The sequence below is a fragment of the Manis javanica genome, chromosome 11 (assembly GCF_040802235.1).
Source record: "Manis javanica isolate MJ-LG chromosome 11, MJ_LKY, whole genome shotgun sequence".
In the NCBI taxonomy this organism is placed as follows: Eukaryota; Metazoa; Chordata; class Mammalia; order Pholidota; family Manidae; genus Manis; species Manis javanica.
Window position 1 is genome coordinate 23,316,438 of NC_133166.1, and position 22,261 is coordinate 23,338,698.

The window sequence follows — 22,261 nt, forward strand, 5'->3', positions numbered from 1 at the left end:
CTATGGAGATGATTATGTGGTTTTTGTCTTTCTTTTTGTTGATGTGGTAGATGATGTTGATGGATTTTTGAATGTTGTACCATCCTTGCATCCCTGGAATAAATCCTACTTGATCATGATGGATGATCTCTTTGATGTGTTTTTGAATTTGGTTTTCTAATATTTTTTTGAGTATTTTTGCATCTGTGTTCATCAGGGATATTGGTCTGTAATTTTCTTTTTTTGTGGTGTCTTTGCCTGGCTTTGGTATTATAGTGATGCTGGCCTCATAGAATGAATTTGGGAGTGTTCCCTCCTCTTTCACTTTTTGGAAAACTTTAAGGAGGATGGGTATTAGGTCTTCTATAAATGTTTGATAACATTCAGCAGTGATACCATCTGGTCCAGGGATTTTGTTCTTAGGTAGTTTTTTGATTACCAATTTAATTTCCTTGCTGGTAATTGGTCTATTCAGATTTTCTGTTTCTTCCTGGGTGCTTGGAGCATTTTTGCCTTCAACTTTGTTTCATTGAGGATGTCTTTCTGAGTGTCTTGCTTTGCACCATGTTCTGGGCTCCACTGTAGGGAAAGTAGGAGAAAGAGGGACAAGAACTATCCTTCCCCTTCCTCTAACTTATGTGAAAATGACAGAATCTAAGATCTGAGGTGTGCCTACCAAGAAATGCCAATTTTTGACATTTCAGAAGTTAACATCCACATGAGTTGTGTATTTGTCTTTGGAGATTGTTGCTTGAAGGCCTACAGTGGGAACACTTCTGGAATTCCTCATTTAGCATAGTTTTCTTGGAGTAAATTCATTTTGATGCTACTGTATATGAAGCTGTATTTTAGAGACAATGGGAGGAGCAAAAATGAATAGGGCATGTTTGATGTTTTTGGTGTTTCCTGACTGTTAAAGGGAAATTAGACAGCATTATGATGAAAGATAGTTTTGGGGAAAGATATGAGTCTTAAGAGAGGACGGTGGTAAATCCCACCATTTCATTCTGCTTCACAACTTTTTGGCTGCTTGCTCTCACAGCAATAGTTTTCAAACTTGAGGAATGTACAAATTCCTTTTAAGGGAAATAATTTATCTTAGAACTACAATTCTGACTTAAAGTGTTTTAATTATGTTATTTAAATGTGTATAAACATAAAATGAGGTTTAAATTGCTGTATAAAATTTGTATCCAAATATAAACAAAAAAAGATTTACACATTAAATAAAAGCAAACTTCAGATCCAATAAGATGATACCCTTTTGCTCAAACTCCATCTCTCCCAGGCTCTTTAAGTTCAGCATGCCTGTATTACTGCCATCTGATGACTCAGTCCTCCCACCATTATTTTCTATTCAAGCTACTATGAAACATTGACTTATATAATACATCATGATGTCATTTGACTTCCACTTGGCTTGAATATATTCCTTGCATATTAAGTCCACTTCTATTATATCCTTTGTGGTTGACTCTTGATAAAATATGGAGATAAGTTTATCTATGTATCTAAATACCACACAAATATTAAAATTATTTTAAAATGATTATTTTTATGATTGTCCATTTAATAAATTACAACCTTATAATATTGGAGAATGATTAGCTATGCTAGTCCCTGTATGGTGGTGATGTGATTTGCCATGTTGTGAATGATTACTCAGTAATTGTTCTAGTTAGAATAGGCTCCTGTTATGATAGAAAATCTTTTCATTCTGATATAAGCAAAAGGGGAAATTTACTTGTTTGCCCCAAAGTGAGCTATGAAAGGATTGACTACAGGTATGATCTGATGCAGGGCTTAAGTGGTGTCATCAGGATCCATCTTTTAGCTCAGATTTGCCTCTGTATGAAGGCTTCCAGCAGCATCAGGGAGGAGAAAAATATCTCCTTTATATCTATCTATCTATCTATCTATCTATCTATCTATCTATCTATCTATCTATCTATCTATCTATCTATCTATAGCAAGCAGGGGGCAGGGGGCATGTTGGCTTATAGCAAAGGCTATGGAGCCAGAGTCCCAATATTTGCTTTACTAATTCCTAGCTGGGTAACTTTCAGAAAGTTTTTTAACTTTTCTGTGCCTCAGTTTCTTCATGTGTAAAATAGAGATAAAATGGGATATATCCTTTACATGTTAGATGTAAAGTTTAGTGAGTTACCCTATATGAGATGCTTAGAATAGTACCTGTCATATAATAAGTGCTATATAAATGATGATTTCTATTGGTATTATTATTGTTATTATTTCATTATTATTATCTGGGATTATTTCATCCCAGATACCAGTATAGTAGAGCAAGTTCATCTCCTGTAGGTCAAACAAAAAGTACTGTAAGTACTCCTTTCACACTTAGGATTTTTTGGGAGAGAGATGTTGAGCACATAAGCATTTGGTAAGTGTTAAGGTCAGTGTGACTGTGGCAGTAATGCTTGCATTCTGGAGTCATGGCTTTGCTTGTCTCTTCCCACAGTATACAACTGGACCGTGGATGAGGTGGTGCAGTGGCTGATCACATACGTGGAGCTGCCTCAATATGAGGAGACCTTCAGGAAGCTGCAGCTCAGTGGCCATGCCATGCCGAGGTCAGGAGGAGATTGGGTTCTCTCACGTGGAGGTGAAGGGAATGGCTGGGCTGCCTTTGCATTGCTCTAGTCAGTTAAGTGAGGTTCCACCCTTTTTAAGGCAGAATCTCCTCTTCTCACATCTACTGTGCACCTGCTATAAGCATGATGGCCACTTTGAATCCATTCTCTTACTTAGTATTTCTGTTAATCCTGTGAACAGTACTTATAGCTGCCATTTACTGAGTGCTTAGTACACGCCAGGCACTCTACTCAACACTTTATAAACAGTATCTCATTTAATTCTTACATCAATCCTGTAAGGTATGTATTATTGTATATAGATGATAAAACTGACTAAGTAACTTACCCAAGGTCACATAGCTAATTAGAGGCAAAGCTGTGATTTGAACTTAGATTGTGGTAGGCTAAACCTGTGGTGTTTCTCTGTTCTTTTGTTCCCCAAGCAGCTGCCTCTTTTATTGCCCAGGAGCCCCAGCACTCTTTCAGCCTCCCCTGAATTACCATTTAATCTATTCTAAAGAAATGGTACAGAGGTGGGGGCTGACTACCATTGACCTCAGCCTCCTCCCTGGAATGACTCCTCCAATAGCTCTTATATTCTAACTCTGCCCCCTTTATAGGCCCAATATGCTAGGGCGTGGCATGGGAAAGGGGAGGGTTTGGAGTACTGCTTGGACATCTTTTTATATCAAACTAGTACCTAACTCATTCAGTCATTAATCCATTTACTTATTCATTCAACAAATATTTACTGGGTACCTGCTCTGTGCAAAGCACTTTTGCTGGGTGCTGGGGATAAAGATGACAACAACCTGCCCTTGCCCTCAAAGGGCTTACTGTCTGATAAGTGCTGTATGTACAGTCTGTGTAGGTGCATCTGGTTATGAGCTCCAGCAAAGGGGACAGGGGAAGGGGAAGCTATTGGAATGCCCACATATTGCAGTCTTCAGCCATGGAGCTACCAGGCACTGCTGTTCAGACCCAGCTGGGCTGGCTGCTCCCTCCTCTGCTGCCTGCAGTCTCCTCTTCACAGCTTCTCCCTGCTCTGGGGAGAGTAATAATCTTACTGTTTGTACATCCTTTTATAGAGTGCCTTCCTACCTATTATTTCAGTTGATTCTCACAATCTGGGGGGAAGGAATAACTGCCCCAGATTTAGGGTAAGCAAACTGAATTTCAAATACTTTATAATTTTTCCAAGCTGGCAAGTGGCAGAACTGGGATTTGAACCCAGGTCTGCCTGGTTCTGAGTGCCATGCTTTTTTCACTGAATCTGCCTTTTGCCCCATGTAACTGAATATTTCCTGGAAATATTCAGTTTAGTTTTATTTAGCAAAACTTTACTAGGCACCTGCTATGTGCCATAACTCTCTCCTGGACCCTGAAGACAAAGAGATGTACTAGATCTCATATCTGCCTTGAGGAACTCTGTCATGTTTAATGGAAGAGACAGATAATTAAATAGATGGTTGACTGTGGAGCTACAGGATTTAGGTTTCTTTCTCATCACTCATGGAAATAGCAGTATTGCTTTGTGGATTCCTGGACCATTCCATCTTTAAGAATGGCTATGGCTTGGACTGAAACTGTAAAACATGGGATAAGAAGTCAGTTCTCAGATCATGGGCTCACTTAGCCCTCCTGTGACTAGGGTTAGATCCAAGAGCAGACCAGCCAGGCTGGGCATAGAAGTAGAGGAAGACAAACTCTGGCACCTTAGTGATGGCAGAGAGCATGGAGTGCATTGGGTGTGGGGTGAGATAGAGTGGGGATAGTCTAGGCCTATCACTAGGCTGCATGGTTTAGTGGGGAGAATCTAGGAGATTTGAATTCATTTCCTGCCTTTGCCACTTACTTGTTATGTGACTTTGGGCAAGTTATTCAACTCTAAGTTTGTTTTCTTATTGTAAAATAGAGCTAATGTAAAGTGGAACTAGGTTCTTAAAGTCCTGAGGATTAAATGAGGTATTGTATGCAAAGTGTTAGGACAGTACAAGATACATGGTAGTTGTTTAGTAAATGTTAGCTCCTTCCTCATTTCTCTTATTGCTTAGAAATAGATAGCATTCCAGTTCATAGGTTTTTTTGACAAATAGACTGTAGAAAAGTTGACTCTTATTCTATGATCAGTTAGATGAAGGCCAGTACATTTATGGTGGAAGTGCTCTATAGAGGAACCCCAGGCTTGCAGGAAACATCTCATTTTATATGACTTTACACAGGAGGAAACTGAGGCCCTAGGGGAGAGAGCAAGCATGTCTTATGACCAGACAAGTGAGTCACTGGAATAGAGCTGGGACCAGAAGCTGGATCTCCTGAAACCGCCTCACCAACAGTGTCTCACTGCCTGTCTTGTACATGGGCTTGATTGCTTCACAGAGCAAGAGAAGGAAGTAACTCCTCCTGCATGCCCGGGCAGGAGTATAAATCATACATTGTGATGTCAGAAGCCTCTTTTCTACCTAGGAAAATAATATTCATCAGAAAAGAGCACCAATCTTACCGAGTAATACAATAGTAAATGCTCACTTGTGGGACCCAGACCAGTGGCTTTCAACCTTTCATATCTTTTAACCCTTTCCTCCTATATCTACTCTGTTGCAGCAGAAGAGAAACAAAGTCCAGTTTTTCCTAGGTCATTTTCTTGTTTACAGGCCCTCTCTTGTTAGAATTATCATTAACAGTATGGTTGAAGGTCATAAAAATTACAGTAATTTGGGAGTAAGTTACAGTGACTCAAATACAAGATAGTAAGACTAATGTAATATTTGTCATCAGCAGGTTTATATTTAATGATAGTGGGTTTGGAGTAGGATAGTTCAGAGTTCCCCAGAATCACTGAGTCATGTGGAATGCCATTTTGACCTGTGCTGGACAGGAGAATGCATTTACAAATGTGTGAGGAGATATATATAATAAATTTGCCTATCTATTATCCACAGATATATATTGGATAATCCCTGGGAGGAGAACCACAACAGAAAATTTACAGTTGGGTGTGGGAATGATCATAGATGGATAATCCTTAGCGAGTATGATGCTCAGGAGATTGTGGACATGGGGAGAAGGGTGAACAAATGCCTCGTAAATGTTATGTGTCCCTGCTTACTCTCTGTTGAGATCCAGTGGTATAGACTCTGTGTTCCAGAGTGCAGAGGGGAGCAGTCACCAAGAGCTGGGAGTCATGGAAGTGTTCCTGGAGGAGGTGGGGAATCCTACCAGGATCCTTCCTGGATTTGCTGGCAGGGAACTGACCGCATATTCTTTGCCTCAACAGGCTTGCCGTAACCAACACCACCATGACAGGGACTGTGTTAAAGATGACAGACCGGAGCCATCGGCAGAAGCTGCAGCTGAAGGCCCTGGACACAGTGCTCTTTGGGCCTCCTCTCTGTGAGTCTTGTGGAAAGAAGGGCTGCTGATGTGTTGGGGTGTCTGGGCTGAGGTCCTGGGTCGCCTAGGCATGCCTGCAAGGCAGTACCTCTGCTCCTCTGCTTTTTTCCCCACTGGTGTTGAGATATGTAAGGGTCCTACATTTTAGTCCAACCAGATGTCAATATCCATTCATTAAATACATTAAGAAAATGTCTTCTTTGTGCCCGTGCTGCACTAGACCCTGTGGGAAGATCTAGATGAATCACATTCTGCTCCAAAGGAATAAAATGAATGTTCTAGAGAGGTACACAATGATTCTGAGGTCCAGAGAAAGGATAGAGAAGGCATTCTATAAGAGGTGGCATGTGCCCTCTGCCTTAAAGGTTGGGTAGTGCTTATTCCATGCAGGTGGCAGGAAAAGGCATTCTAGGTGGAGGAAACAACCAGAGCAAAAACACAAAGGCTAAAATATGAAAGGTATGCTTAAGGATAACAAGTAACCCACAAGGGTCTGAATGCCATTTAACTGTTCCCTGCTCTCACTGTGGATATGCATGCAGTGTATGAACTGATTGCTGACATCTTGTGTCCTTGGGCAAGCAAAGACAAAGTGAGCTTTCACTGAAGCAACAGAGACACGCCCAGGCCTAAGGAAGGGTATGTGGTCTCTTTAGCCAGGGGTTAGTTGAGAGGATTAGGTGGTTTAGCTCCTGAATATCTGCAAGGTGGGAATGGCTAACCCTGCCATTCTTTTTTTTATTCTAAGTAAACTAGGGGAACAAAAGTAGTATTTCTTAGAAAATTAGCTTTGACCAAACGGGCTCTTTGAGCCCATTCCCAGCATTTTGGGAGCTGTCGGCATCAGTTGAGGATACCAGCAACAGAATGCTATAGAGCCAAGAACCAGTCCAGAGAAGCATCTGGCTCGTTGGGTCAGAGGCTGTATAATTTCCCTGTCTGTGCCTTTGGCTTGACAAGTGCCCAAGGGGATGCCTCAAGAAGTGGGTGGGTCTGTCCTTTTATTTAAGACCTTTGTTAACAGGTGCTTGCCATTTGTTGACTTTTTTGAAAAACTCAAGTTGTAAACTTTTATTACAAATTAAAAATGAGGTTCTTAAAAATCTCAACCAGATATGAAACAATTAAAAAGCCCTTAAGGGTGTATTGAGAAAAACAGGGCTTTAAAAAAAAAAACACATTTGCCATTACCAAAAAGAGACATCTTTAGGTAAAAATAATAAAAACCCCATGCTGCATAGGTAATGCAGACAGCTCTGGTTTTCTGGACAATGGGCAAAAAGCAAACACTTAAGGTCTTCAGCTCCAATTTTTTGTTCATTTCTTATTGCTGTAATTTCATACTCATTTCTTCTTGTTGGATGACTAAACGGATGATGGTAGATATGGTAAACTGGCATGGACTCAACCTCTTCCTGCTCAGCCTGGGAGTGGCTGAATTCTCACATGGTATATTGGTTGCTTTTTCTCTTTGCTATCTTGTGGTTTTAGGGTTCTCTGGGCATCTGTGTTGTTCATTGAAGTTGCGGTGGTACCGACGTTGAGGTGGCTGCTAACCCTGGGTCTCATCTCCTTGATTGTCCTTATTCTCTTCATTGCCATCCTCTTTAGGCTTTTTGTGGCAGGGAGGACCCCTGTGGAATCGTGGTCTGTAACCCCAACGCATAATCTGTCTCACTGCCCTGCCTTGTTTTCCACCCTGGTTGTCAGCACCCTCCATTGCTTCTCCCTTTAAAGGAGGGTTGGATACTGTGGTTGACACCCATAGGGTCTCTGCTTGTAGTAAGGTGGGAACTGTGGCCTGCAGCAGGGTGGGCGCTGTTGGGCCTGGCCTTCTAGTGCACTCTCCAACCCTCATTCTTTCCCCCACTCTCACTATTTTGGTAACTCTGTTGGTAATTGCGTGGAGGACCCCTGAGACAGGGATAGTGGCTGTAAAGGTTACGGTCTGCTGCATGTTTACTGCCTTGCACTGGAGCTCCCCCAGGGCCTTAGCATTTGCTGCCTTTGCACCCGTTTCTCCTCCAATCCCACAGTCTCTCCTTCTACACTGAGCAGGTGCTTCCTGGGCTTACTCTTCCTTGGCAGTCTGGTGTACAAGTACATCTTCCTTTGTGTCATTCCAGCTGATGAAACCATATCCATTTCTTACACTGAACCATTTTACTGTTCCCAGAACCTTTGTTGAGGTGGCCTGCAGGCAAGCTCTCCCTCCAACCCTAGTGTGAAGTTGCCCAAGCGCCGCTCCCTGCACCGCAGTGTCTGGCTTGGTGTTGGCACTGCTGAGGGCAGGGTTGGGGTGGTGGGCAGCTGCTGAGTCTCAGCCTAGCTGCTCATGGTTGTAGTGATGGTGACTGGGGCCAGCTGCTGCAGCTGTTGCTCCTCTCTGTGTGTGATGGTAACTAGGCCAGAGATGGTGGTGGGCTGCTCAGAGTTCTCTGGGGGTCCGTAACGCAGTCTGTCCTTTATTTATTTTTTATTTTATTTTATTTTATTTTATTTTTTGAGAGGGCATCTCTCATATTTTTTGATCAAATGGTTGTTAACAACAATAAAATTCTGTATAGGGGACTCAATGCACAATCATTAATCAACCCCAAGCCTAATTCTCAACAGTCTCCAATCTTCTGAAGCATAACAAACAAGTTCTTACATGGTGAACAAGTTCTTACATAGTGAATAAGTTCTTACATGGTGAACAGTGCAAGGGCAGTCATATCACAGAAACTTTCGGTTTTGATCACACATCAAGTCAGATATGATTATTTGTTTGATTTTTATACTTGATCTATATGTGAATCCCACATTTCTCCCTTATTATTATTATTATTATTATTTTTGATAACATGCTGAAGTGGTAATTCTGTCCTTTATTTTTGAGAGTGGTTTTAGGTTCACATCAAAACTAAGTAGCAAGTACAGAGATTTCCCATAAACCCCCCGTCCCCATACATGCATAGCCTCCCCCACTGTTGACATCCCACACCAGACTGGCACATTTATAATAATTGGTGAACCTACATTGACCCATCATTATTGCCCGGAGTCCATAGTTTACATTGAGGTTGACTCTTGATGTTGTGCAATCTATGGGTTTGGACAAATGTATAATGACATGAATATATCACCATTATAGTACCATACACAATAGTTTCACTCCCCTAAAGACGGTCCACCTATTTATCCCTCCCTCCCCAAACTCCTGGCAACAATTAATCTTTCTTTTCCTTCCCCATAGTTTTGCTTTTCCAGAAGGTATATATCTTTTGAAAGTATGAAACAGAAACATGGGAGGAGATGGTTCCCACCTCCTCCTTTACTTCCTTTTTTTTTGCCCTAGGATACAGTTTTGCTTGCCATTCATTTATACATTTTGAATAAATGACACAATGAATGCCTCTATTCTTTATGTGAGGCCCACCTCTGCACTGGGCAACGGCCTTTCATTCATTTACTAACATTTTTTGAGCACCTACTGTGTACCAGTATAAATGACAGGGTCCCTGCTCTCAAGAAGTTCCATTTAAATGGAGATAGGCATGTAAACAAATAGAGTAAATGGTCAGCAAATACAATATAATAACTATCATGTAAGTCTTCCCAGAACTCAGTTGGAGCACAAAGTAGGAAGGAGTTTTCAGTTGGAATCTAATAAGTATTATGGTGAAGATAATTCTTGAGCTGAGTCTTGAAGGATAGGAAGTGGCCTTAATAAACTTCCCATTAACAGGTTACACCCCTCTCTTTGTATGCAGCAGCAAGGATACTTATACCAGAAGAATCAAACCCAGCAGTAAAAGCTAGGCTACTTTTGCAAAGGCTCTCCTCCACCCCTGTCCCCAGGAAGGGAAGGCCTTCAGTGGCCTTCCTTAGTCTTCTGAGATATAGACTGATATGTATTCTGTGCCAAAATAGCTGAAAGGGTGCATTAGAAACTGCAGGTTAAAGCAGGCAAGGATTCTGTCTTGAAAGATCAGCTGGGGCTGGAGAGCATGGAAACTAGAATCCTGGGTACATCCTACTGGGTCCAGGAGTTCAGGGCCAGCAAGAGGGGCCCAAGTAAAGCAGGTTAGACTGATAACAGGGTAAGGGTATTTCCTCCTAGGCTTATTTCATATAGCCTGTAGGTTGCATGTGACTTAACCTAAGGGAGGTCAGAGGTCAGCAGAAAACTGCTTCTGAGATAGGCAGAACAGAGGTACTAAGAGCTAAGAAGACACTTCACACCCACTAGAATAGCTACAACAAAAACAAAAAATAGATAAAAAGCAAGTGTTGGCAAAGGTGTGGAGAAATTATAACCCTCGTACATTTCTAGTGATAATATAAAACGGTTCAGCTACTATGGAAAACAAAAATGGTCTTTCTTCAAAAAGTTAAACAGAGTTACCATATAATCAAGCAATTCCACACCTCGGAATATACCCAAAGAAATGAAAACAGGTACTCAAGTACACATATGCATGTTCATAGCAGTACTATTCTCAATAGTCAAAAGGTGGAAACAACCCAAATGTCCATCAATGGACAAATAGATAAATAAGTTGTGTATAAGTACAGTGGAATATTATTCAGCTATAAAAAGGAATGAGGTTCTGATGCATGCTACAACATGGAAACGTACCTAGAAAACGTAATGCTAAGTGATAGAGAACAGACATAACAAATCACATATTGTAGATTCCATTTATATGAAATATCCAGAATAGATGACCCTACTGAGAAAGAATACAGATTCGTTGTTGGCAGGGGCTGGGGGGAGTAGAAAATGTGAAGTGGCTGCTAATGGAATTGGGATTTCTTTTTGGGGTAATGATAGTGTTCTAAAATTAATTGTGCTGATAGTTGCACTACCTTGTGCATATGCTAAAACCACTGAATTGTACATTTTAAAAGAATGAATTTTAGGGTATGTGAATAACTTGATTTTTTTTAACCCCTGGATTCCCATTTAGAGAATTTACAACGTTTAAAAAAGCACCTTGGTCTCTTTTCAAAGTTGTCACCACGTGACCTTGTGTAGGTCACTTTTCAGTGTGTTTTCTGATTTGTATTATGAAACATTTGAGCTAGAGAATCCTTACGATTCTTTTCAGTTGCAACATTCTATGAATTTTGGAAGAAACCCTTTGGTTGATAAGGATCCTATGTAAAAGACAGAAACTCTGTTCCTTCACACTACTGTTTGTATCCTGAACTTTTAGGAATTCTGATCTTGGCCCTTGTCTTATCAAGTGACCTTTGTCAATTCAGTTTCTCTGCCTAGATTTAGGTTTCCTCATCTGTAAAATGGGCTTGGTTATTAAGGCTCTTACTGGCTCTTTCATTCAAGGACTCTGAGAGGAGCTGAGTATACTCCTGGAGCTCCGATTTTGAATCCAGCAACTGTCCTGATGGCAAATACTGTTTTTAAAGCTGATGCTTATTAAAGAAAAACTTTGAAAATTGCCAGCTGGAATCTGAGGAAAATAATAGGAAGCTCTTTGCCAGGAGACTTCTGCGAGGGTGGAGCCTTGCCTGGTGGGTACCTGCAAAAGATCCCTTGATTTGATGTCCCTTTAGGCTCTGTTTTCCTGTCTGCATATGGACTGAAATCCCTACATCAGTGCTATTCCCTGTCAAACACCCACCAGGGCCTAGAGTGGTGGCCTGTGCTGGCTCTGTGTTCTGTACCTTGGGTGAGTTCTTAAGGCTGTGGTTCTTAGGCCTCACCATCAGGCATATGGTAGATACACGTCTCAGGGGACCTGGGCCAGCTGCAGCCATGGCTACGTTGCCCAGCCTTAATGAAAACTCTGCCATTGATCTGAGGCTTGAGAAATCTCAAATCAGAGGTTTTCCAGGAGGGTCTGCTGAGTGAGAAGGAAGAGGGTCAGATTTATTTAGCACAGGGCCACTTCAGAGTCCTTTTTCTGATGGTAGAAGACAACTTCCTCCTCCCCATGTGGTCACAGAATGGTACATGGCCCTTTACAGTCTTTTCTACCTGCAGAGTTGGCTCTAGGCTCTCAGGCCCATCTGGGGCTCTAACTGTGCCAGGTATTAGGTGTGCTCCAAGACACAAAGGCCCCAAAGCAGTGTTAGTATTCAGTCTGAGGCCGGAGCTGATGTCTCGCTATGGCAGCATTCATTGAGAGTGCTTTTTCTTCTCTGCAGAGAATTTCTTGGAGAAATTGAGACTCAGGAGATGAGGTGAGTTTTTAGAGGTCATTCAGCTTTTAAAGAGGCAGAGCCATAACTCAAACCCAGGTCTTTAAATTACATTTCAGTGCTCTTTTCTACTATATTATCCCCCCACCCTCTACTTCTGTTAGAAGAAACCAGATGTAGTCTGACACACAGGCAAACTGGCTCTATCACTCAGTAGGTCTGTGACCTTGGGCACATTCCTAAGGTTCTCTATGTCCCAGTTTCCATCAAGTAAATGGTAGCTACTGTTTTTATTGTTTGTATACTGTGGTTAGGCCTGGGCTAGGGGCTAGTGTGCTCTTTGCACTTTTGGCAGGAGTATTCGGAAGGGTGCAGAGTAATGGTTGGGGGGCTAGGGGGAGTTGTGGCGAGGAAAAGAACAGACACCTGTCTTCCTTCTTCAGTGACTCTGAAGATAGGGAAAGTCCTGGTAGGCAAGAGGGACTGCTTCTCTGGTCTCTCTCAGCTCTCTCCTTACCCTCTTTCCCTTTCTGTTATGTTTCACTCACCCATCAAGCTTCTCCTTGATGCCTTTCTAGCCTCTTCCTAGGTAGGCTCAACCCTTTTCTCTTACTCTCCTGTGGAAATCCGCAGCCCTTTGTACCTGTTTTCTTTGTTAACAGTCTCTTTTCCTCTCTGTAACCCCTGAAACTGGGAACTCCTAGAGGGTAGAAACAGCTTTGTTCATTTGCCATCAGGACCCAGCCCAGCAATGAGTGCATGCCAGAAGATGTATGCTAAAAGTTATGCAGAATGAGACTGCACCTTTCCAGAGCTACAGGACTGAGGGAAGCTACAAATCAGACACACCTATGGAGTGTCTGTGGATAGGTGAGGCAGCTAAGGCACTTTGGGGCTATAACCAGAGGGGAGGAGGGCGCCCTGGAGTAGCTCTTACAGGTTAAACAGACACCTCAGTACAGAAGACTGTGTAAATGATAGAAGAAATTCCTAGTACACATTTTGACAATAAGGGAAGAATATCTTTATCTTCCAGGGGCAGTGTATTGTGGGCAATAGGGAGGGTGGAGAGAATAGAATGGGAGAGGGGATTCCAGAAAGTGATAATGATTGGAGGCTCACTTGCTCAATGCTAGGGAGTACCCTGAAAATTCTCACCATTATTCCTGACTGTGTTAACATGTCAGCATCTCATTTGTTTACACCCCCTCGCTTGCCTCAGGCCTGATTGTGGTAACAGGTGACTTCATTTTTGCTAAATCTGTTTGCAGCACTCTGGCTGGGAATTCTGCCACCCTCTGACTCCCCAGGTCCTAGCCAGCTTCCCCAGGTTAGCTCTGCTCACTTAGCCATCCGCATCTGCTCCCATGAAACCTCCATGGTCTCTTTGCCCTGCCTATGTTCACTGGTATGAGGTGGGTTCTGAGAGCTGAGCCTGTGCAGGTCCTGTGCAGGGCAGCATACTCTTCTTGTCCCTAGGAGCTGGTATATGCCTTCCACATGCACTTTATGTTGTACCCACCTTTCCTGCTAAAACCTCCCTTCCTTCTCTTTTTCTTTTCTTTCCATGTTTGCTGAGTACCTGCTCTCATCAGGCTCTCTGCTAAATATGGGGCTTCAGAGATAAATAAATCTTGTTCCCTGGCCCTGAGGAACTCACAGACCACTAGGTGACTGACATGAAAGCTGAAAAACACACAGTGCAGTCCCCAAGATAGCAAAAGATAACTGATGTTTTCCTGTCCAAAGAGTGTGTTGATCAGGGAACCTAGTTCAGAGGAGGATTGGAAGGCTCTCTGTGGATTGTGGTGGGGTGGGAAGGTGGTAGGAATTGAAGAATGGGAATGGAGTTATGATGGGGAAGAAGTACATATTAGTAAGACATAGACTGGACTCTTAATTTTCCTATTTTCTCCCTTTCTTGGACACAAAGGTTTATAGATTCTGTATTGGACATGGTTCTACAGAGAAACAAAACCAATTGAATATGTATATAGATATATGTATGAGATTCATTATAAGAATTGACTCATGTGGTTATGGAGGCCAAGAAATCCATGATACACCATCTGCAGCTGGAGAACCAAGAAGGCCAGTGGTGTAATTCAGTCCAAGTTTGAAGGCCTGAAGTCCAAGGGAGTAAGTCCAAGTCCAAAGGGCAGAAAATCCGAAGGTCGAATGTGTACGTCCTGGTCTGAGTGCTGATGTGACAGGAGTGCTCAGCTTCAAACTAGGAGAGCAGACTTTGCCCTTCCTCTGCCCTTTGGCTCTTGTCAGGCTTTCAGCGGCCAGACGATGACTGGGTGATGCCCACTTGCATTAGTGAAGACGGTCTTCTTTACTTACTCTACCCATTCGAAGACATACCTGAAATAATATTTTACCAGCTGTCTGGACATCCTTAGCCCAGTCAAGTTGATGCATAAAATTAACTATCATAAATTCCCTTAGGCCTGGAGTTCAGCCCAGGGTTACACTGAAAGGACCTGACAATTCTTACGTCTACTTCTCTAGTTCCTACCTCTTCTTCAAGCTCTACATCCACATTCTTAATTACCTATTGGACATGTCCATCTGAATATTTCCAAAATACCTCAAAGCACTTTTGTGTACAAATATGCACTTGATTTCTTCATTAATTCTGTGGTAACACATTTTATAGTTGAGGAAGCTGAGGTCCAAATGGGGGAAGTGAATTTCATAACACATTGGGCAGAGGTAAGCATAGAACCCAGACTTCTTTGATGGCAAAATACTTTCTCTACATGAGGTCTTATGTTTAACAAATATTTATTGAGTGCTGTGTGTGCACTGGTTGGGGCTGTGCTGGGCACTGAAATACAGAACATACAATGCTGATCAATAGGGGCTACAAAGTAAATTAGTGAGATTAGACTCATTTTCTTTCCACCAAGCTTGGCAGGTGGAATATACTTGACAGGCAGTATATTTGAGCTTAAGCTATGTATTTGACAAGGCAGAAGGATATATGGGATGGATGCTTGCATATTTAAGTGGGGTCAAAAGTTGAAGAGATGCAGAGGGTACTGATCAGTGGAGTGGTATTACCTGAGAAGAAGGTGTGACTGTTAGGTCCTGTCCTTGGCCTGGTCATTAAGTATTTTTATTCATGACTTGGATGAGAATATGAAGCTGGAAAAAAATAATAGAATCTTGTTCCCAATCAATCTGGACAAGGTAGGATAAGGTACTGGATAGAATAGACAGGTGCCCATCTGTACGCCCACTTTAAGAGCTTTGAAGTATTGGAGGTGGTAGAGGTGGGGCAGGGGGCTGGTTGGAGTCTTGTTTATCCAAGACTATCTTTGATTTTTGGTAGGAATGTAAAGGGAGTGTTGGAGCTGAGAAATCCTGGGAAGCCAAGAGTAAAAGTCCTTACCAAATGGGAGACAAAGAGTACCCCAGCCTCTGGTAGAGGCTGTGTAGGAGGCAGATGTGTTTCAGAAAGAAAGGAGCTCACTGTGCTGCAGGGATAACTTCTTGGGACTGAAAGACAGGAGCGTGAAGACTGCTTACGGCTGGAAGTGTAGGCCTGCCTGGTGGCTAGAGGATGCCACAAGAGGATACTCAGTTTTCTCTTTCAGAGTCTGGCATAAACGTGTAAAGAACATGGCTACCACCCCTCTCCTTCTTTGGGTGGAAATAGAATGTACTAGTCTGTCTTTGATCCCACACCATCCCCAAGTCCTGCTGCTCAGCCTTTCAGTCACTGAGAGGGACCTCAGCCTCATGCAGTTTCCAGCTATATGTGTCTTTTCCTGCTGTCTAGACCTTGCTTCAACTTGGTGTCTCTGTCTTGGGCCTTTTGGATTTCTGTCAGCCCCTTGTCTTTCACTTTAGAGGTCAGTCCTGCCTCCCCCTCCCAAACCTGATGGTAACCTGCTGTGTATAGATCTTTCTCTCTGTTCTTCCTTCCTTAACTCCCCCATCTGAGGTTCCTTTCATCCCACAGTTGCTCTATCCTAAGTTGAGTATAACCCAGGCAGGGGCTACAGTAGCCACCTACTTCTCTTTGTGGTGTCTCTTTCAGGTCTCCTGGCTATGGCCCAGTGCCCAGATTTTGTATACTAGGAACAATGTCGAGCTCCAGGAGTGCCTCTCTTCTGGTTGGCTCAGTTCTTAGGATGTGGCCTTTGCTCATAACTTTTAGTGTTGTGCCTTGTTTAGCTTTTCAGTTTTGCTCTAGAGACAGCATTACCTTGAATACCAGTTGGTGGCTGGGGCCCTGGCACTTCACCACATTGCTTGCAGGCATTCTCTGGAGGTAGAACTGACCCTCTATTCCTGGCACATGCAATGTCTCATATATACCCATCTCTTATTGCTACTCCTGTTCTATCTGGTCTCTGGATTGAGCAAGAGCCTAGAAATGCTCTCCATAGATGAGATTTGAAGGCCTTTACCTGATTTTGGTTTGCACCTTGTACCTAGAATAACCTAGTAGGCCAGGAGACAGCTCTTGCAGTAACCTCAGTCCCAGAGCCAGACCTCAAGCTCTAGTGACAGTGCTCTATGCCCTTACCAGCCATCCCCTCTACCTACTTGAACACCCTAGTGTGGCTTGCCCTGCAGGACAGAAGCCCTTGCATCTAGGCACATGGACTCCTCATAGCCCAGAGGTGGCTGGGATGGATTGAGAAGGCACTAATTCTTGTCTCTTCTTGCATACTAGTGAAGTATGCTTTAATACACTTTCTGTTTTACTCTAAGGCCTGTCATCCTTTCCAACTAGGCCTTGACTTATCAGAGAAATAGGCACAGAGCTAACTATAATAATGTGTGGCAAGTAGAGAAACTAATTCCTCTTGAGTGGGAAGGCTTCATGGAGGAGGGATGGTTGGAGTCTGCAAGGCTAATGTGCAGTGGGCAGCCTGACTCACCATGCACTTCCTTTCTGGCAGTGACACGCCATAATCACCTCAAGGACTTCATGCTGGTGGTGTCTATTGTCATTGGTGTGGGCGGCTGCTGGTTTGCCTATATCCAGAACCGTTACTCCAAGGAGCACATGAAGAAGATGATGAAGGACCTGGAGGGGTTGCACCGAGCTGAGCAGAGTCTGCATGATCTTCAGGAAAGGTAAGGCCTTGCCCCTTCCCCACAGCCTTGGTGCGGCCAGCTCTTGGGAGCCTCCTGTTTCCACTTGGGTTGTGGGCCACCTAGCCCCTGAGACCATGCTGCCGTGGCTGCTCAGGCTCTGTCACCCTTCCACAACTGCTTGGGAGCCTACGTTCCTGCCATTCCAGTTGCATGGGCAAGTATTCCTCCCCAGGGCAGAAGCTTGTTTCTATCTTTTCTCCCTCTGAGCCTCACAGTTCTATACATATTCACAGTTCTTCCTGTTCCCCAAAGAAACCTCACAAATCTCTCCTCCTCATACCTTCAGTTCTTTCTTGTATGAAATCTAAATCTCATAAGTACTCTCTTGTTGTATGACTTTGGATAAATCCCTTTCCCTTCTATGACTTATTTCTTTATCAGTAATATAAAGGGGATGAACTTGGAAAACACTAAAGACCTTCTAGCTCTGATAGTCTGGGATTCTGTTTAAATAAGACATGGCTTAAAAATTATGGTAAAAGATCTAGCTGTGAAAAGAGGTCAATCTAAATCAGTCCAAGTAGTTCCTGACATCTAGGAACCAGTCTGTGCTTCAAACTGTAAGGAATTCACCACTCCTGGGGCAATAAAGCTCACACATAAGGAGCAGGGAGTATATCCTTAGTGCAGTGATTCAGTTCCAATTTATGGGATGAAAACTGCAAGGATTGGAAAGGTACAGATTCAGGAGATGAGTGGAGTGGACTTTGAGAAGGTCCTGGTAGTTAGGTTGAATGTATAGAGTGAGGCCAGATCCATGGTACCTTAAGACTCATATGTGGACATTTTAGTAGGATGCAAATGGCAATAGAAAGTCAATGCAGGCATTCGGTGTTTTGCGTTTTGTTTTTAAGAAGAGGACAGGCCCATTTTAGGACTGTCTTTTAGAAAATTATTCTGGTAGCCTAAGGACGCCATTTGGGAAGTCTGCAGGAATCCATGTAAAAAAAAATGCAGTCTGGCTCTTTTCTGTTATTTTTAATGGTAGATACTATTTTCTTTGGAGGGTGGAGGTGGGGTATCTTATGCTCTAGGTATTGTTAAGTACTTAAATGCATTATTGTTTCTAATCATCACAGCCCTGTTAAGTAGGTACTGTTATTATCCCTCTTTTAGATTTGAAGAAATGAAGGCTCAGAGAAGGTGAATACTTTGCTTAGGGTCACATATTAGTATGTGGTGAGGTAGGAATTTTGACACCCACAGAATGCTGCCTCAGTAAAGGCACCCCTATCAGATTCATTGTCATGGGCAGGGCTTCTAGGGGGCAAGAAAAGTTTTATCGCTTAGCGGATTCCTGGCTACTTTGCTGGGCCCCTTCTCCGGGGCCTTTTGCCAACTGGGGGCAAAATGCTGCTGTCTGGGCAGTCTCCATTCTTCATTTGTCTGAAAAACATGCACTGTTTTCATTCCAAAGGCAAAGAATCTAAGCAGGAGCCATTCCAAGTTTGAGGATAAAACTGAGCTCCTAGCCTTTCCTGCTTCCCAAGACCTCCGGAGCTCCACTGTGGCACTTGGAGAAACAAATGCACACACATACCCAGAGACAGGCTTACGCACATGCACACACATATCCTCCTTTGACAGTGTCCAGAGCCCACATGCCACCTTGTCCCTCCTTATTTTAACAGGCCTGCACTGCCAGCCACCATACAGCTTTTTTTACAGAGTTCCTGATATTTTGGGTGAATGTATGTAATGCCTTCATGCACATTCCAGTTAGGATTTCACTGGGTTTCAAGATAATTCTTTGAGTCAGGCAAGAATTTTGATTCCCATTTAAAAATAAAGAAATAGGCCTGGTACAGGGAACAGACTTGTTATGGTCACACAACTAGTTAGAGCCAGGACTTCAGTCAGGTTGCCTACTTTTCTGACTCGTAATGCTAATTGATTGCTGCCTTCAAGAAAAAGATGCTCTCTCTTCTGTAAAGGAGATAGAGTGAGGCAAGTCTTGATTATACATTTATTCACTCATTTCTGCACCCAATAGTGTTTACTGATGTTCATCTCTAGTAAATCCCATTAGGTCTATAAAAGTGGGCTAGTTTTGATTCTACTTTAAAGGAGCTCCATGTTATACGGAGAAGACATATCATAGGCTTTTCTGATGAGGCTGCTTTCCGAGAGGATAATATTTCAGTGAACAGTTGAATTGAATGGTGTAATTCAGGCAGTTGTGTAATGAAGAATACAGTAAAGGAGGATATTGAATGAGAGAAGGTAAGGGCAAGAAATGGAACCTCTGATTTGTTTTTAGCACATAGCGCCACCTGGTGTGTGCCTTAAGGATATTCAACTCCCTTTTTGTCTAGGAACAGAGAGGGCAGAAGACAGCAATTTATCAGCAGGGAATTTGCAGCCTAGATATTTTTTCCTCTTCCCTCATGCTTGTCCCACCACATCTTTTGAGGCTTCAGCCACTGACTAATTTGGACTTAGGATTTTTAGAAGTTGAATTCTGTTTTTGCTTCTTCTGTTTCACCTTCTTAATGAACTCAGTGCTGAGTGCTCTTCTCTGTGGGCCCTTCTTGTTGTGTAGCCTGTCTTTTCTCTTCTGTACCTCAGGTCTAAGCCATATGTCTTGTCTTCATCGTCCTTTCCCCTCCTATCCTGGTCCCTGGTAACCTGGCAGTTCCTTCTAAGGTAGGATGACCTGACAGTGGCTAAGTCCTTTCCTTCTTTAAGAGGGATTAGCAGATAACTCTTTATTTCGGGTCTAGCCCAATTCTCCCCTCCCCTGACTCCTTTCAGGCGGAGTTGATTACTCCACCCTTTGGGTTCCAACACTGTGTATACTTCTCTGTCATAGAACATATCACACTGTGTACCACTATCTGTTTACTTGTCTGTTTTGGGCTAGCTCAGGAGACCCTTCTCATTCACCTCCATGTATTCAGGGCTTTGCACAGGGCTTGCCATTTAGACACCTGAAACTTCTTGGTGAATGAATAGATTGATTGAATGAATGAATGAATGAATGAATAAATGGTTAGCAAAGATGTGGAGGAAAGAAGGGAGGAAGGAAGGAGGTTTGGTTAGATGGTTGTAAAATTTTGTCAGTGAACAGAGAGAATGTGTGGGTGGGTATGAGGGTATATTTTTATTGTAACAGATGCCCTTGATATCTTATCCACTATGAAAGATAACTTAAGAGGGGAACTGTGGCCCCAGGGACACCTGGGGGCTTTCCCAAGCTCTGCCCATCTCGTTTGGCATGAATTTCATTTTTTTTGTGCTTCTGGGAAAAGGTACCTAGGAGTTCAAGAGGTACGTTCAATGGTTCCTTTCTCCTCTTGAATTTCTCCACTGCCACCATTCTAGTCATATCTCAGCCATCAGGCTTTCTTTGGATTCTTGGTCTAGCTTGTGGGATATTCTACAATTATTGAATCTTCCAGATACCCCTGTATAAGGGGAGTAACTGGGGGATTTGAAATCATACAGATTGGAATTCTAGTCTCAGTTCCACCTGTGGTTATTTCCCTCTCTAAGCCTTCATATCCACACCTGTCCCACACTGACGATGATGGAATATGTCATTATCTACAGGGAGCATAAATGTGAAGTACTTTGTAAAATAGTAGTTGTTATGATGTTAGTATGTGAGACACCTTAGTGGAAGGGTTCAGATACCTGGGAGTCTAGCTTGGTTACCGGCAGTAAAATGATAGCCAATTTAAGAATTATAGTGATGTTGGCTCTTAGCTAACTCAGGCAGTCAGCAAAGTAAGGAGAATGTGTTCTGGGTGCTGGCACCCTTATTTTCCTTTCTGATACTGTGACTCATGGTGTGTTGGCTGGTACCCCTTGCCTGGCCTTCTCTAGCTCCCTGCATCACCCCCTAGGCTGCACAAGGCCCAGGAGGAGCACCGCACAGTGGAGGTGGAGAAGGTACACCTGGAGAAGAAGTTACGTGATGAGATCAACCTTGCGAAGCAGGAAGCCCAGCGGCTGAAGGAGCTGCGGGAGGGTACTGAGAATGAGCGGAGCCGCCAAAAATATGCTGAAGAGGAGTTGGAGCAGGTAGGAGAGTTTACAAATTCCTGGACACCTGGTTGGGGTCAGGGTGGTAAAAAGGCAGGAGCCTAAGATCTGGCTGGGAAGTTCGTGCATCAGGATTTTGGAATATGGCTCAAAGAACATCTTTAGGAGTCACTAGACTCATCTCAGCAAAAGTAGTGGGAAACTTGCAAAAAATGGTTACTGTGATTTTCAAAGAACAGTGAATAACAGGTGATGGCAGTTATTTTGTCCCTTTTTTACTGAGGTGTTTACATAAAGTGTACAGTTCTAAGTATACAGCTGGCAAACTTTTACATATGCCTGTACCTGTGTAACCACCATCCAGATCAAGATATAGAGTCTTTTAAGCATGCCAGAGGTTCATTTTTCCTCCCTGTCCCCATCAGTATTCCATCCAAAAAGTGACTATGGTGAGAATCTCTCAACCACATTAGTTTCAGTTGGTTTTGAATTTCATCTAAATGGCATTATATACAACACGCATTCTTTTGTGTTTGGTTTCTTTCAATATCATGTCTAGGAGAGTCATCATGTTGCTGCATATAGTGATGGTTTATTTCCATTGCTGAAAAATGATCCATATGAGTATACTACAAATTATCCATTCTCCTGGTGACAGATAGACATTTGGATTATTTATAGGTTTTTTTTTAAATTGCCTTTTCTGAATAACACTGCTGTGAACCTTCTTGCATGAGTCTCTTAGTGGGCATAAACACTTATTTCTGTTGGCTATATAACAGGGCATTTACATATTTAGCTTTGTTAGAGACTGCAAAACAGTTTTCCAAAACGGTTGTACCAATCTATACTGCAGCCTGCAATACATGAGAATTCTAGCTGAGCTACAACCTTTATATATTTAGGCAGGATTTTAATTTTGTATATTCTGGTAGGGATGTAGTGGTAACTCATTTTGATTGTAATTTTAACTTTCCTCATGACTAATGTAATATTGAACACCTTTTCATAAATGTATTGACCATTTTATTTGGAAA

General features: G+C 42.7%; 1 protein-coding gene and 1 pseudogene across 7 annotated transcripts in view; one reads left to right on the forward strand and one right to left on the reverse strand.

Moving 5' to 3' along the window:
* STIM1 (stromal interaction molecule 1) overlaps positions 1-22,261 on the forward strand; it is a 203,824-nt gene that overhangs the window by 152,709 nt on the left and 28,854 nt on the right. For all 7 annotated transcript variants that reach the window (XM_073216064.1, XM_073216063.1, XM_037026185.2 and 4 more), the window contains exons 4-7: positions 2,459-2,570; positions 5,851-5,966; positions 17,039-17,216; positions 21,086-21,263. In XM_073216064.1, coding sequence (XP_073072165.1) covers positions 2,459-2,570; positions 5,851-5,966; positions 17,039-17,216; positions 21,086-21,263 — 584 coding nt within the window. The remainder of the gene's footprint in view (positions 1-2,458; positions 2,571-5,850; positions 5,967-17,038; positions 17,217-21,085; positions 21,264-22,261) is intronic.
* On the reverse strand, positions 5,977-8,303 carry LOC108400572 (Y-box-binding protein 1-like; annotated as a pseudogene).